This window comes from Chionomys nivalis, chromosome 4 (genome assembly GCF_950005125.1).
Source record: "Chionomys nivalis chromosome 4, mChiNiv1.1, whole genome shotgun sequence".
Lineage (NCBI taxonomy): Eukaryota > Metazoa > Chordata > Mammalia > Rodentia > Cricetidae > Chionomys > Chionomys nivalis.
In genome coordinates, this window is record NC_080089.1 from 20,454,497 (window position 1) to 20,466,819 (window position 12,323).

General features: G+C 52.7%; 1 protein-coding gene across 1 annotated transcript; it reads right to left on the reverse strand.

Moving 5' to 3' along the window:
• Window positions 1-1,361: 1,361 nt before the first annotated feature.
• Window positions 1,362-11,575, reverse strand: S1pr2 (sphingosine-1-phosphate receptor 2). The gene is made up of 2 exons (XM_057767581.1): window positions 11,442-11,575; window positions 1,362-3,963 (listed from the first exon to the last, which is right to left on the reverse strand). Exon 2 carries the CDS (start codon window positions 3,921-3,923, stop codon window positions 2,865-2,867), a length of 1,059 nt encoding a protein of 352 aa, XP_057623564.1. The 5' UTR covers window positions 3,924-3,963; window positions 11,442-11,575; the 3' UTR covers window positions 1,362-2,864.
• Window positions 11,576-12,323: the final 748 nt, after the last annotated feature.

Here is a 12,323-nt window from a genome sequence, read left to right on the forward strand (position 1 = left end):
ATGCCTCTGGCGGTGGGGGAAAGAGCATCCCCTGAGCCATTTAGGGAAACAGAAAAAACAAAAAAAAAACCACACACACAAAGAACTAGACGATTGAGGCTGCAGTGGATGCAGCTGATGGAGCAATGCTTACCATGCGGGAAGCCCTGGGTTCCATCCTTAGTAGAACATAAACCAGGTTTGTGGTGTAACTCCAGCTTGGGAGGTAGAGGCAAGAGGATCATAATTTCAAGGTCAACCTCAGCTCTTATTTAGTGAATTTAAGGTCAGCCTGAGCTACGTAAGACCTGGTGTTGGCACTCGGGAGGAGAGACAGGTGGATCTCTGTGAGTTCAAGGCCAGCCTAGTCTACAAGAGCTAGGATAGGCTCCAAAGCTACAGAGAAAACCTGTCTTGAAAACAAAACAAAAAACAACACACACACACACACACACATATATATACACACACATATCACATCACAGTCGTAGACTGCTTGGCTAGCAGGCTTAATATCCCCAGCAGCAAGGGAGGGAGGAATGAAAGGGGCTGAAGAGATGGCTCCAAGGTGAAGAGCACTTCCTGCTCTTCTAGAGGACCTATGTTCTGTTCCCAGCATCCACAACAGGCCGATTACAAGCACCTGTAATTATAGCACTAGAACATTCCAATTTTCCTGGCCTGCTCAGGTACTACATGCACATTTAAATACCAATAATCTAGTAACACACACACACAATTTAAAATAAAATAAATCTTATTAAAAAAAGAAGTGTTGAGTGGTGCACACCTTTATCCCAGAACTCAGGAGGCAGAGGCAGGTGAATCTCTGTGAATTGGAGGCAGCCTGGCCTATAGAACAAGTTCCAGAAGACAGTCAGAGCTGTTACACAGAGAAACCCGACCTTAAAAAATTAAAAGGAGAAGAATGAGGTGAGGTGGCGGTGGCGGTCGGTCAGGACTTGGGAAGTAGAAGTGGCTGGGCTCCGAAACCACCTCTCCAATTCTGGAGGCTGTGCACATCTCACCTGCTAAGGTGTGCCTTTGAAGGAAACCATGGAGGCCCTGGGCCTAATGAATCACTGTGAGGAGTAAGACAACCTCCCAAACAGCCCCAGGGAAAAGGTCAAGGCAGGTTCCTGAGTTCTCAGAAGTCATGGAATAGGATTCCAGCCCAGCTGAGCTAAGGGTTGGGATGGGGGTACAGAATAGAGAAATGGAAGAGGCTGAGGTGCCTAGGCCAAGGACACCGATAGGAAGAAAAAGGCTCTCTCTCTCTCTCTCTCTCTCTCTCTCTCTCTCTCTCTCTCTCTCACACACACACACACACACACACACACAAAACCCATAATTGCCAGCAGCAAGAGAAATTGAACTGTTTATTGGCCCAGATCTGGGTCTCCAGCACAAGGGGGATATCTGGGAAACCAAATGAGGGGAGACACACTCCCGACTGGCTCCTTGCATCCCAAATTTCCCCTTCCTCAGCCTTTTCTTTCACAGATTTCTTTGAGGCAGAGATGTCTATGTGTAGAAGAGATGAACCAGCAATCCCCAAGGGGCCTGTGCATGGCCAGACACCCCCACCCCATCTCTCTGGCAGTTTCAACCTGGATGTGAACATGAGAAGTCAGACAGCACCCACCATGGGACAGGTCACAGACCCACACACTGGCACACAGACATATATAAATACAGTTTGTACCGCATTGGACTTTCTATTTCTCCACAGGATTTAGCAAAGTCCTTCAAGGGAAGGTTACATATGAGTACTCGGGAATGTCCTTGGCCACCTCACACATAGTCTCTGTTAACTGTTATTCACGATAACTTGCAAGACAGGTGCTGGTGGTGCACCCCTGTGATTCCAGCACTCAGGAAGTAGAGGCAGGAGGATCCGAAGTCCAAAGCCTTGGCTACACAGCGAATTGGAGGCCAGCCTGGACTATATGAGACCCTGTCACAATTTTTAAAATGACAAAGACAATTTACAAGTGGCCACATTGGTTCAGGCTGCCCTGCCTTAAGGGACCCGGTACGTGGGGTAGGAAGAAAGCGGGGAGGTAGTAATAGTTTGTGGGGAGGAAGACTAGATTTGGGGATAGGAGTTCCAAGAATGGCCAATACTTCCCCTAGAGTTTTCTCACTTGAAGACCAAAACCTCCTGCCCCACATTAATTTCCCCAGCCCTCAACTGACCCGACCCCTCTACATGCTCCAATAGAGCAAGTAGCCAGTGAGGTCTGAGGATGGAGGCTGGGATTCCAGGCTCCTCCCCCCTGCCACCACAGTGGTTTCCTTTCCCTGAACATGAAAGGAAAGGGAAGAGACAACTGAGTTGGTGAAATTGGGGAAGCTGTAGATTCAGACCTCAGATAGACAGGGAGGAAGCCTTGGGTCCCCTGGGGACGATGTTTCCACAAGGGGCCTAAGGTTATCTATGGAAGGTGGCTGGAGCTGGGTGTGGTGATACACGGCTTTAAAATCCCAGCACTCAGAAGGCAGAGACGGGCAACCTCTCTGAGTTCCAGGCCAGCCTGGTCTGCATAGCAAGTTCTAGGCCAACCAGGGCAACATAGAGAGGCCCTATTTGAAAAGGAGGCAGGAAGGGAGCCAGGTAGCTGGACGGTAGGACAGGATGCTGACACCCTTTGTACCAAGTGGCAAATGCTCCAGCCCTAATCCAGCCTGCTGTCCCCCTAGACCCTTAACAGTCCCCAGTCACGGTGCTGCAATCTGTTTAGTCAGCGCCTCCGCTGGCCACCTGACCTATGAGCCGTGGTCAGTTGCACTAGGCCTGTGGCACTGAGGGACACACGAGGTCACCTGGTCTCTCCTCACAGAGCTCTCTGTAGCTTGGTTATCTGTCAGTTTACCCCTTCCCTTCAGACCACGGTGTTGCCCTCCAGAAACGTGGGTGACGTAGGCATGTGCAAGCCCCTCTCCAGGGAGCTGGAGCTGCGGAGGGGCAGGAGCCGGTGACCTGGGGTCCCACCTCGACGACCTGTCACCCCCTTCCCCCGCCGCCAGCACTGCAAGGGCCTCAGCACCTCCCTCCGAAGGTCCCGGCTACACCATGTATAAATGACAGGGTTGAGGAGCGAGTTGAGGGTGGCAAAGGCAAAAAAATAATGGGCTTTGTAGAGGATAGGACAGGCCCGGACGGGGCAGGTGAAGTCTAAAAGGAGGATGCTAAAGGCTGGGAGCCAGCAGATGATGAAAACACCTAGTACGATGGTGACCGTCTTGAGCAGGGCCAGTGTCTGGGGACCAGCAATATCGGCATGGCTGGAACGGACGACAAAGTAGATTCGAACATACAGTGCCACGATAGCCAGTAAGATGACCGAAAAGATGGTGACCACACAGAGCACATACTGCTTGGCATAGAGAGGCAGGACAGTGGAGCAGGCCTCCAGACGGTCCAGACAATTCCAGCCCAGGATGGGCAAGCCACCCAGAATCAGCGACATCAGCCAAGAGGCCCCAATGAGCATCAACATTCGACAGCTTTTGTCGCTGCCATAAAGCTTGACCTTGGCGATGGCCACGTGTCTCTCGATGGCAATAGCCAGGAGGCTGAAGACCGAGGCAGAGAGAGTGATGAAGGCTGAACCCTCTCGGGCGAACCACTGCAAAGGAGTCAGTGACAGAGTGACAGGGCCCGAGAGCAAGGTGTTGGCCACGAAGGCCACACCTGCCAGCAGGTCGGAGGCTGCCAGGTTGCCCAGAAACAGGTACATTGCTGAGTGTAACTTGCTGTTCCTTGCCACTGCAATCAGCACCAGAAGGTTCTCCACCACGATGGCACAGCAGAGGAGGATGATGAAGGCCGAGGCCACCTTGCGGGAGGATGTCTCCTGCATGTCCAGCGTCTCTTTGGTGTAATTGTAGTGTTCCACAACCTTCCCAGAATTGAGGTACTCTGAGTATAAGCCACCCATGGTGGGGCTCAGTGGCCGGCTGGGGCCATGGGGATGAGAACTGCAGAGAAGAGGGACAGAAAAGGGATAACAGGTTAGAGCTGTGGCTGAGACTACAGAGGCTCGGGGTCTAGCTGAGTCCTCAGAGTGATGCCAGGAAAGCTGCACTCATTACTGTCCCCCGCCTCCATGTGACAGATAGGATGCTTAGAGAAGTTAGTTCATTTTTTCTTTTTCTCTGTGTGTGTTTTGTTGTTGCTTTTGAGACAGGGTTTCTCTGCGTAGCCCTGGTTGTAAACCAGGCTGGCCTCGAACTCATAGAGATCCACCTGCCTCTGCCTCCCAAGTTCTGGGGTTAAAGAAGACGTGCACCACCAATGCCAATCAATTAATTTTTCCAAGGTCACCAAGCTTGCAAGTATTAGGTCCACAGCCAGTAAGTCCTGAGCAACGTTTCCCTGCTTCTGTTGTTGTCTTTGCTATTTGGCTTTAAGATAGGGTCTCACTGTGTAGTCCTGCTGGCCTGGAACTCACAGAGCTCTGCTCTACCTTGTCTCCCAAGTGCTGGGATCAAAGGTCTGTTATACCATGCAAGGTCTACGTAGTGAGATTCTGTCTCAAAACAAAAATCCAAGGCCTAGAGTTGTAGCTCACTTACCTAACATGAATGAAACCCAGGGTTCTGTCTCCAGCAGGGCATAAACAAAACATGGTGGTTCGCACCTGCAATTCCATCGAGTAGGAGGTAGAGGCAGGAGGACTGAGGCATAGGTCATCTTTGACTACATAATGAAGCCAGTTCGGAAAGACACTCTGGGTTACAAGATGTATCTCGAAAACAACCCCACAAGTAGGACTGGTGTGGGTATGCACACCTTTAAGCACAGATCTCTGAGTTTGAGGCCAGTCTGGTTACATAGTGAGTTCCAGGCCAGTTGGCCAGAGATACACAGTGAAATACTGACAGGAGGGAAGGAAGGAAGAAAGGAAGGAAGGAAGGAAGGAAGGAAGGAAGGAAGGAAGGAAGGAAGAAATCCAATACCAAGTGATCAGTCATGATATCATATTCATTATTTTCCTTTTTTTCTTTCTTTTTCTCTCTTTTTTTTTAAAGATTTATTTATTTATTATATATACAACATTCTGCCTCGATGTATGCCCGCACGCCAGAGGAGGGCACCAGATCTCAGTACAGATGGTTGTGAGCCACCATGTGCTTGCTGGGAATTGAACTCAGGACCTTTGGAAGAACAGCCAGTGCTCTTAACCTCTGAGCCATCTCTCCAGCCCTCTTTTTCTCTTTTTGAGACAGGGTTTCTCTGTGTAGCCCTGACTGTCCTGGACCAGGTCAGCCTTGAATTCAAAGACTCGCCTGCCTCTGCCTCCCAAGTGCTGGGATTAAAGGTGTGCGCCATCATGTATGGCCTGAAATCATATTCATACAAGTAACATTATCTGGACTGAACAGGTGGTGTTTATATATTTAGGAATATATACAGAGAAGAGAAAAAGAAATAGAGGCCATGAATTTGAAAGAGAAGAGGGTGGTTGCAAGGGATGGAGGGATGATGGGAAGGGGGAAAATGATATAACTTTATTTAAATTAATAAAAACTTATTTTAAAAACTTTTTAAAAAGTCAGGCATAGTGGTGCGCTCAGGAGGCAGAGGCAGTCAGCCTGGGGTATATTACAAGACCTTATCTCAAGAAGAAAGAAAGGAACCGATAGAAGATTCTGGGGACTTCTAGCAACCTCTCTGCCTTCTATAGAGCAAGCCTGAGGTAGGGCTTGGGCAGCTTGTCACTTCTGTCCTACACACAGGTGCCTCAGGCTTCTTGCCACCTACTGACCTGGGTCAGCGAGATTCTTACTACCAGCAGCACCAATCCCTGGCCATTACCACCCACTGCCTGATTCCAGGATGGCTCTAAGCCTTGAAGCCATGGGCACACCCAAAGATAAGGACTTGGGGAGACACCAGGATGGCCCTGAAGTCCAAGCCTCCCAGAGCTGCACTATCTTGAAGAACACAGACTTCGATGGCAAAACAGAGTCCATCTGTTCCCACTCCAACTCTGACTGTCGAGACTGAGCAGCTGAAGGCTCAGCCTCTTGGTCTCTACAGATCAGCAATGGATACCAAAAAGACCCTTTCATAAGGGATGGGGAAATCCTTTTCAAGGGTGTGTGAGACCTGGGTGGTGATGTGCACCTGTGATCACAGCACCTAGGGGCTGAGGTAGGGGAATGGCTAAAGCCCAAGAGTTCACCACCAGCCTGGGTAAGAGCAAGATCAGAAAGGACGCTGGGGACATGCGGAACGGCTGAATGGGTAGAGACACTTGCTGAGCAAGCCTGACACCCTAAGTTGGATTCCCCAAAGTCATGGTAGAAGAAGAAGAGAACTGACTCCCCAAAATTATACTTGACCTCCTTCTTGGGTGCCTGTGGCATGGGTGTGCCCACACACATATACATTATGCCCCCCCATAATAATAAACATAAGAAACTTTAAAAAGAAAAGGCAAGAAGGGTAAAAAAAAAAAAAAAAAAGGAGAAAAAAAAAGTGAAAGTTGCACAGGGGCTGGAGAGACAGCTTAGTGGGTAAAGCGCATGCCTCCTAACCATGAAGACCTGAGCTTGATTGCCGCGTTAAATAAAAAAAAAAGCCAAGGGTGATGGCTCAGATTTGTAAGCCCAGCAGCACTGGACAAGCAGACAGGACGATCCCCGGGGTCTACTGGTTGGTCATTCAGCCTAAACTACCTGGAGAGTTTCAAGACATTGAGAGATCTCTCTCAAAAACAAAGAAAACAGGGTGGGATGTAATCTGAGGAGCAATAGGTGAACTATGCCCCCCCCCATGCGTGCACACACGTGTACATGGAGTACATGTACCTACACAACACATACAGGAAATATCAAGCAAGCTTTGGCTAATGTCTTCAGCGGCCCCTTTCCCAGCACACACAAGCTTTGGGGCTGCCTCCCTCTACTCAATATTCTGAAAAAGGATGCTGACTTAGCCCCGCCCCCCACCGAAAGCCCCATTCCAACAGCCGGTTCCCATCCCCAACTCACACTACCCAAGGACACTAGGTCCCAGGGGGTGGGCAGAGCGCTGGCACCCCCTCCAGTGCCAAGATGCAATCCAGATGTGTCAAGCCCCGGGAACAAACATTGAGGAGCCCTATCATATCCGCTGTGGACAAGTCTGGGGGTGGGAATGGAGAGAATGAGGAGGGTCTCGGAGGTCCTGGCTAAGATGAGGCAGCTGCTGAAGTCACGTGAACTGTGAAGAGCCCCCACCCCCGCCCAGCAGCAGCCTGTGCAGAGGGGCCGGGAGGGGGGTTAGAAATTTGTTTCCATTAAAGTCTGAGTCACCCACCCCTCCTCTGCAAGGAAAATTGAGCTGAGCCGGGGAAGGGATAGGGAGGGGACCTGTGTGGGCAGAGAACATGAGATGCTGAGCACACCATGGCCAGCTAGAGAGGGGTAGGGGGAATCTAGGAGGGGCTGACTGAGTGTACAGAGAAGGCTCCCTTCCTTGGTTACAGGGAGGGGCCACATGCTAAGAACTCTCCCAAGTCTAGGCTTGGAAAGAGGCCTGACAAGGGCCACGTGTTTCCCAGAAAGAGCACCGTTCCAGAAGCTGGCTGGTAGAGCCGGTTCCTCGTGAGCTCTGAGGATGATGGGGGTCTTCCGGGGTCGCCCAGACATCTCCTTTCCCGGATGCCCCCTCGGTGGGACACCCTGGCCTCTGAAGGGGGTTTACAGACACAGCTGCTCCCCACCCCCTAGGCGAGGGGACATCCGTCCTACTTTGGGAACAGAGAAGAGCTTGTACGTGTCCTCGGGGACAGCTGCCCCACCCTGATCTTCACACAGAGGCCCCTTGTTTCCCCTGCCTGGACAGAGCCCCGGGTGCCCCAATGCCCTCAGCTCGCAGCAGCCGGTCCCAGGCCAGCTTGGCCCAGGCCACAGCCAGGTCTTCAGGCCGAAGCAGCCCGGAACCTGATTGGCTCATTTTCAATCCCAGGGTGCATCCTCGGCATCCGATTGGCCCAGCTGGGGGCGCTCTGGGAAGAATCTTACAGTGGTTCCCTTTTAAAAGCTACTAGGACTTGCTCTTCCAAAGTGATTGTCCCTGTGGGGCTAGTTTGAACCAAAGCCTAACCGCTGGGTCACCCTTCCTCAGACGCCTCCGGGCTGCCCTGATCATCTGGGCCCTCTTTGGGTTCATCATTGAGAATCAACCCCCCCTTCCAATTGCCAGGCTAGTGGGCGAGAAGCCCAGGGTGTGCCCCTTAGCCCCCCTTTCAGACTCCCAAGGATGGCCACCACCCCTTCTCCAGTCTGGCAGTGTAGAAGAGAAAGAATTACGACCGTTTCCTGCAGAAATAAATGTGACCAGCCCCGCCCGAACACCCCAGGGACTGACCAGAAAGTCTATCTTCCCGGGGGCGGAAGACGGAGTGCTATACTCGCAGCTGTGCAGAGGCTAAGACTGTACACACGAATACACATACACACAGAGACACACACACACATGCACTGTCCTAGTAAGGAGGGGGAAAAGGGATCCAGGCTGTCTCCCCAGTGTCCTCCTCCCTTCTAGAACCTTTCTAACCAAAGAGTTTAAGCGGTTTAAGGACTCCCTGAAAGAGGAAGCTGGGCCCAAGGGCTGGAGCCTTGGAGGAAGAGTCCCTCTCCAGGCGGATAGAAGTTGGCCTGGCCTCCTCCCTTTGTTCAAACTCCAAGAACCAGCTAAACCCTCAAGTCTATTCTCCTGTCCCCTTCCACCACAGCGGTCCAGACTGCTTCTCAGGAACAGGGGAAGATGCCACTAGTCTCTAAACTGAAAATGAGTCTGACCAGGTGGTTCACACCTATAATCCCAGCCACACAGGAAGCTGAGGAAGGAAGCTGGAGAGTTCAAGAACAGCCTGGGCTACATAACAAGTTGAAGATTAGCTTGGGTAGCATAGGGAGATCCCGACTCAAATAGGAACGAAAGGGGGGGGGACTGGGAGATGCTGAGATGGCTCACTAGCTAAAGGTATCTGTCACCAAGCTTGAAGATTTGATCCAGCCCCAGGACCCACATAGTGGGAGAAAGGACTGCCTCCCAAAAGTTATCTTCTGCCTCCACACTCATGCCATGAAGCATACATGCCCATATAGACACACCCACCAAATAAATAAATGTAACCTTTAAAACGTAGGTATATTAAAAAGCCTGGTGTGGCACTTTTAATCCTAGGATTTGGGAGAAAGAGGCAGGTGGATTTCTGTGAGGCCAGCATGATCTACGGAGTGAGTTTCAGGACAGCCAGGACTACACAGTGAGACTCTGTCTATAAATAAATAAAATTAAGAAGGGGAGTTCTGTGTAAGCCAGGGGCACATTTTGAAGCCCTGAGTTCACACAAGAACAAAGAACACACAAGGAAGAGGGGCAAGCGAGAGGCTTTGGGGAGAGGGAAGAGGGCTGTCCGGACACGACTGCTTAGCTACAGATTAGGGGAGAGGAAGGCTAGAGGAAGGCCTGGTGGCTCTGCGGCTCTGCTCCTCTCCCTCCCAGCTCCACAGAGCTCACCCATCCCTCCCCAGCAGACAGCCAAGCTCAGCTGGGCACTCACCTTTTCTTTCTCTTGGTTGCTGTGTGGTTGTAGCCCCTCACACACTGCTGCTGCCCACCACGCCTGCAGGGGAGAACTGGCTGAACTGAGACCTTCATCTTCTCTCCCCACCCTAGACATTCTAAGGCTCCCTGAGGCCCCAGTGATGTAGCTCCTGCCCCCAGGGATATGCCTCACTAGCCTCCCAAGGACCATGAGTCTCTACCTCAGGTCCTTCCCATAGTTTGGTAGTTTTCATTGGTATATCCCACAGACACCACCCTCGTTCGTACGTACACACACACACACACACACACACACACACACACACTTTTTCCGGCAAACTATCTCATCTTTAGATTTCATTTGAAAGTCACTTTCTAGGTCTTCAGGAACTTCTCTTTTGGTTTTGTTTTTAAGATAGAGTCTTAACTGCGTATCCCAGGCTGACCAGGAACTCACTATGTAGATCAGTCTGGCCTCAAACTAGCAAGAATCTTCCTGCCTCAGTCTCCAGAATGTTGGGATTAAAGGCATGGGGCATCGTGCCCAGCCCAGCCCACCTCCGAATCCTTTCTATTAGAGCATCTGACTTTATCATCAGAAATTATCTTATTTTCTGTACCCCATGAGGCTAGCTATCAAGTTTGCACTCAGCCTCTTCTCCAGATGCAAAGTAGGCAGGCACAAGAATGAATGAAAGGGCCGCAAGTTGGAGGGCTCCCATGCGAGCTTGGGGACATCTTAGTCCCCTAGCAGCACCCCAACTCAACTACTAGGCAAAGAAGCCAAGCCCGTCTCCATAGCGACGATGGTACGACACGCCCGGCCCAGGCAGCACTCTCCAGCTCCTTATCAGGCCGAGGAATGCGCGGTATCCACACACTCTCGCGCTGGGGCGGCGCCATCTCTCTCCCGAGACCCCGACACGCGCTGCAGGATGCTCCCTTCCCCGCATCAGGCAACAGAGGGAGGCGACACCTCTGCATCCCAGCAGAGGGCCCCCACACCTAGATTCCCCGGGCACTGGGAGAGGGGAAGACCCAAGCTGCAGCAGCTGCATTCCCCGCCACCATCACCACCCGCAGTGATGCTCCACGTCCCCGCCACAGGAGACCATGGGCTCAGAGAGTGTCGCCTTGGGCACCTAACAAGGATAGAAACAGGGGTGAGGAGGGGAGGTGGAAATCCCCGGATGAGTCAACCGGTGCCCGAGAAGGGGGCGAAGTCCCAACGCTGTGTAGCCGGCGACAATGTGGACTCCACACCACGCGTGCCTTCCTTTATCCCACGCCCCATTCCTGGGCTAGGATAGAAGAGGAGGCAGCTGGACTATTTACTACTGTTCCTTTCCTTCTGAAACAAAACAATGCTCCGGAAAGGGAGACCAGAGGAGAGGGGCAACTCAGGGAAACTGAGGCAAAAAAACTAGCCTCACAGGTGGTGGGGCGACGGCCTACCCTGGGGACCCCGCCCATGAACTCCGAGCGTCCGCCGCTCGTACGTAGCACCTTTAGACCTAGCTCAAGCCGGAGACGAGAAGGATGCTGTACCTCTCCCCAACAATCCCACTGCCCCAAAGCCTGCCTCCTGAGAATCCCATCCTGTCTTGCAAAGTCGCCAACCCAAAGCACTCGGATTCCGCCTTTCTCTTCAGCACCAACTTCCTGCCCCAGAAAGGCGGGGAGCTCGGTCTGGGGGGTGCGCCACTGAGTAGGTGGGAAGCTGCCTGGAGTGGTGGATGGACACGGGCGCACAGTGGGTGATCGGTCCCCTCGGTGCAGCAGAGCCTGGAGCAGCGCGTGCAACGCCTGCATGAACGCCTGACCCCGGGCTGGGCCCCCAGCTCGAATCCCCGCAGTCTCAGTGGACCGCGGCCCGCCCAGATCGCAACCTCCGCTTGCCCCGCGAGCTCACCTGGCTAGGCCGGCCGGGGTCCCTGCCCTGGCCTGAGTGGCCTTGGCGTCTGCGCCCCGGGACAGCCAGTGGCTGGATTTGGAGGCTGCTGGCTGGGCTCGGTCTACGTCCCGTAGTTGGGGACCCAGGACAAGAGGGAGGCGGGCAGAGCCGCCGCCTCCGGCCCCCACTCCCTGCTCGCCCCGCCCTTCTCTCCTCCTCTTTCCGGCGGCGACTTGCAATGAATTCCAGATGTGGCCCGCCAGTCAGCTAGGGCGCGCGCTAGGGAAGCGCAGGGCCCCTTTGTCCTCACCCCCCCTCGCCCCTCCCAGCCCCCACCCGTGAGAACCGCCGCTACATGATGTCACGGCCGCGTGACGTCACGGCTCCATTAACTCAGGTGACCTAGACCTGAAACAACTGTGTTTCTTTTGGAAGTCACTCAAGGCTTTGCTCCAGGCTCATGCCTGGGACCTGGAAATGGAGGAAATCGTGCTTACTGTACGAACGGAGCAGTTCAGGATTAAGCACCTACTATGTATTCCTACAAGAAACAAATTCCTACTTTGTGCCATGCGCAACCCCCCCAAAAAGAACTGTTCCATTGGCTTGGTAAGAACCCCAAACCCCAACCGTGCCTTACGGTGGCACCTGGAAGGTGGGAGGTAGGAGGATCAGGGAGTTCAAGCTTGACCTTGACGCCTTAGCCAGGACAGCCTTTCTGGAAAACGACAGGCTGTGATGTGGATTCGGGTGGTAGAGTGCTTGCCTAGCATGCACAAAGCCCTGGGTTCTGTCCTCAGCACTGCCTAAACAGGGCATGGTGACTTGGGCCTCTAATCCCAGCTACTTGGAAGTAGAAGCAGGTTTGTTTTGGAGTTCAAGGCCAGTCTTGATTACATT

Coding starts and splice junctions, on each gene's coding strand:
- S1pr2 (XM_057767581.1), bottom strand. CDS start 3,923: ATGGGTGGCTTATACTCAGAGTACCTCAATTCTGGGAAGGTTGTGGAA.